At 44.4% G+C, this 2,458-nt stretch overlaps 1 protein-coding gene across 1 annotated transcript in view; it reads left to right on the forward strand.

The window, feature by feature from the left end:
* Positions 1 to 442: 442 nt before the first annotated feature.
* LOC104506912 (Golgi membrane protein 1-like) overlaps positions 443 to 2,458 on the forward strand; it is a 13,493-nt gene continuing 11,477 nt past the window's right edge. The window contains exon 1 of the mRNA XM_010148039.1: positions 443 to 571. Within this exon, the coding sequence (XP_010146341.1) occupies positions 443 to 571 (129 nt within the window). The remainder of the gene's footprint in view (positions 572 to 2,458) is intronic.

Consider the following 2,458-nt stretch of genomic DNA (forward strand, 5'->3'; position numbering starts at 1 on the left):
CAGCAGGAACTAAAACATCCCTGTGCTAGCAACGCTGTTTCCAGCACAAATCCAAAACACTGGGAAGAAAATTAACCCTCTCCCAGCCAAAACCACCATGGTGGAATATATGAGAAAAGGGTGTCTGGTGTGTTCTGCCTATTGCAGATTTTTATTATATTGTTAGGAATAGTCAAGATTTCCCCCTCAAGTCCATGTGAAGCTTTATGTACAAGCTGATAGTATGAGATGGCCTTCCTTCATCCTTCAGAGGGAAATATTTAGACAGTATGCCTTCATTGCTGGGTGTCATCCTGTTAGCCGAGAGGTGTTGTATTACTGCAGTAGAAGTTTCATTGTGTGTATAAAATAGCCGTAGCAGAGGAGGCAATATAACATGTCTGTTTTAATTTGCAGGTTTCCACACTGCTGTGGTTCTTTGGGATTGATATTTTTTCTTGAAATGGTAGGGCTAGGAAACAGCTGCCGAGGGATGAAGTCTCCACCGCTCCTCGTGGCTGCTCTCGTGGCTTGCATCGTTGTTTTGGGTTTCAATTACTGGATTGCCAGTTCCCGCAGCGTGGATCTGCAGGTAACTTTCCTATTGCTCTGCATGTCGTCTTGTACTTGTGTGTTTGATAAATGTAGTCCACAACAAGAAGGGTGCTTCCCCTGCCCGTGGTGGGCCAGGAACTTCAGCTGGTTGCAGGAATTTTCACAAGTTTTACCATTGTTGCTTATCAGTAGTGGGAGATGGGAGGAATGGGTGGGGTCCTAACTGTAGGTGAGGGGCACCCAAAACTTTAAGACCTGCTTGGGTGGTACTTGTGACTTCTGCTCACGCAAAGCATTCAGCTGTCTTGTGCCATTTCGGTTTACAAATCTGGCAAGTGCCATCCTCTGGTTTTTATTCATGAGTGTGCGTTCAGACCGTCACTCTAATCTGAGTGAGCATTGGCAATGTGCTCATCTCCCTGGATTTGTTTTCTTTACATGACCCACAAGGATGTATGCGTGCTTTCCCACCAAGTACCAGGAAATTTAGCTTGTTCTGAAACAGAGTCTAAAAATCAGAATTTGTTTCTTGGAAACCTTTTCTACAGATGGCACAGAACTCACATGGAATAATTACCTTGTCTGCTGTTTTTTTCTTAATGGTAACTATTTTCTGTGACTGTTGAGCTTGGGTTTTAATCCTTTCTGGAGCAGGTGTTCTGACGTTGAGGAGTACACGAGTGAAATTTATGGTTTGTGGCAATGTGTGCCACATCAGGGTTTTTTTTGTTGTTGGTTGGTTTTAACAAGCAAACCTAAAAACTAATAACTTGGTGATTAAACATGACTGAGAGCTCCTCCCAGGTTCTACTGAATGTGCATCCTCTTTGTAACTGAGCCAACTTTGGTACCGAATTGACAGCTGTACGAGTTAAACTCCTCTTTCACCTCGGAGCGGGCACTGTTCAAACAGGACATGTATCTCTGGCCCCATGGTTAAGGGTATGTCTTAGCTTTCCCTTGGTGGAGGGTGTGGTGCTGTCTTCTGGGACTCTGGTCATCCCGTGTTTTCCCGTTAGCCCGTGGCCTCAGGATGGTGGCTGCCAGCAGGTAGTTAACTGTGTCAGTAGCGCTGGAGCTTTGCTGCACAACCGTGAGGCATCAGATAGTGAGGAAAATAAAACTACCACGCTACTTTATTCTTGATCTCCACAACCTAGAGATGTGAGGTCCTCCTCAGTGTTACTGATTTACTCTATCATCCTGTACGTTAGCGTGAAAGTTGTTTCCCTTCTGCGTAGTCATGCACTCTGAATGAAATGCAAACCTAGGCAAAGGCGCAGGTGGAGCTCCTAAGCACTCAGCCCGTTCGTGTGTTGGCAAGACTTTGCAGCTATTATGACTGAAACGGAATAAGTGCTTTTCTTTGCTCTTCCAGCTAAACAGCAAGTGTTTTTACTTCCTCCCTCCACTCAGTTCTCTTGCTTTCTGCGGCAGAGAAGCAGAGTAGGTGGGCAGCAGTATGCAGCATACTGTGGTGTAAGAAGATCTGGTCCATTTCTGCGAGTTTTGGTAGATGCAGTTTTTATTATATCTATTTTTTTTTTAATCCACATGGAATCTCCAGGTCTTCCTACCTGGGTAAATTATGTTGATGTTCCCTTCCCCTGCCTCCTGCATGTCTCTGTACTCTCCCTTGCTACCAAAATGTCTAGAAACAGTGTCCTGCAGAACTAATAAAAAAACAAAAAAGAGAAAAACAAAACAAAGGGTAAAGAAGCAAGCCTGCTGCTGCCACGACTTTTCGTTTGTGTTCCTGTATTTGTATGTGACAGTGTTAAATTTTCCTCTGATTGTCACTGCTCTTTGACCACTCAGGAGCGATGACTTTCTGTTTAGAAATGACTTTTTCTCATACATGTCTTTGTGTAACGGACGTATGTCAGTTGTGTAGGTAGAAGTTGGGCAGTGTTGTCCTCCCTCC

The sequence above is a fragment of the Eurypyga helias genome, unplaced genomic scaffold (genome assembly GCF_000690775.1).
Source record: "Eurypyga helias isolate BGI_N326 unplaced genomic scaffold, ASM69077v1 scaffold11830, whole genome shotgun sequence".
NCBI lineage: Eukaryota > Metazoa > Chordata > Aves > Eurypygiformes > Eurypygidae > Eurypyga > Eurypyga helias.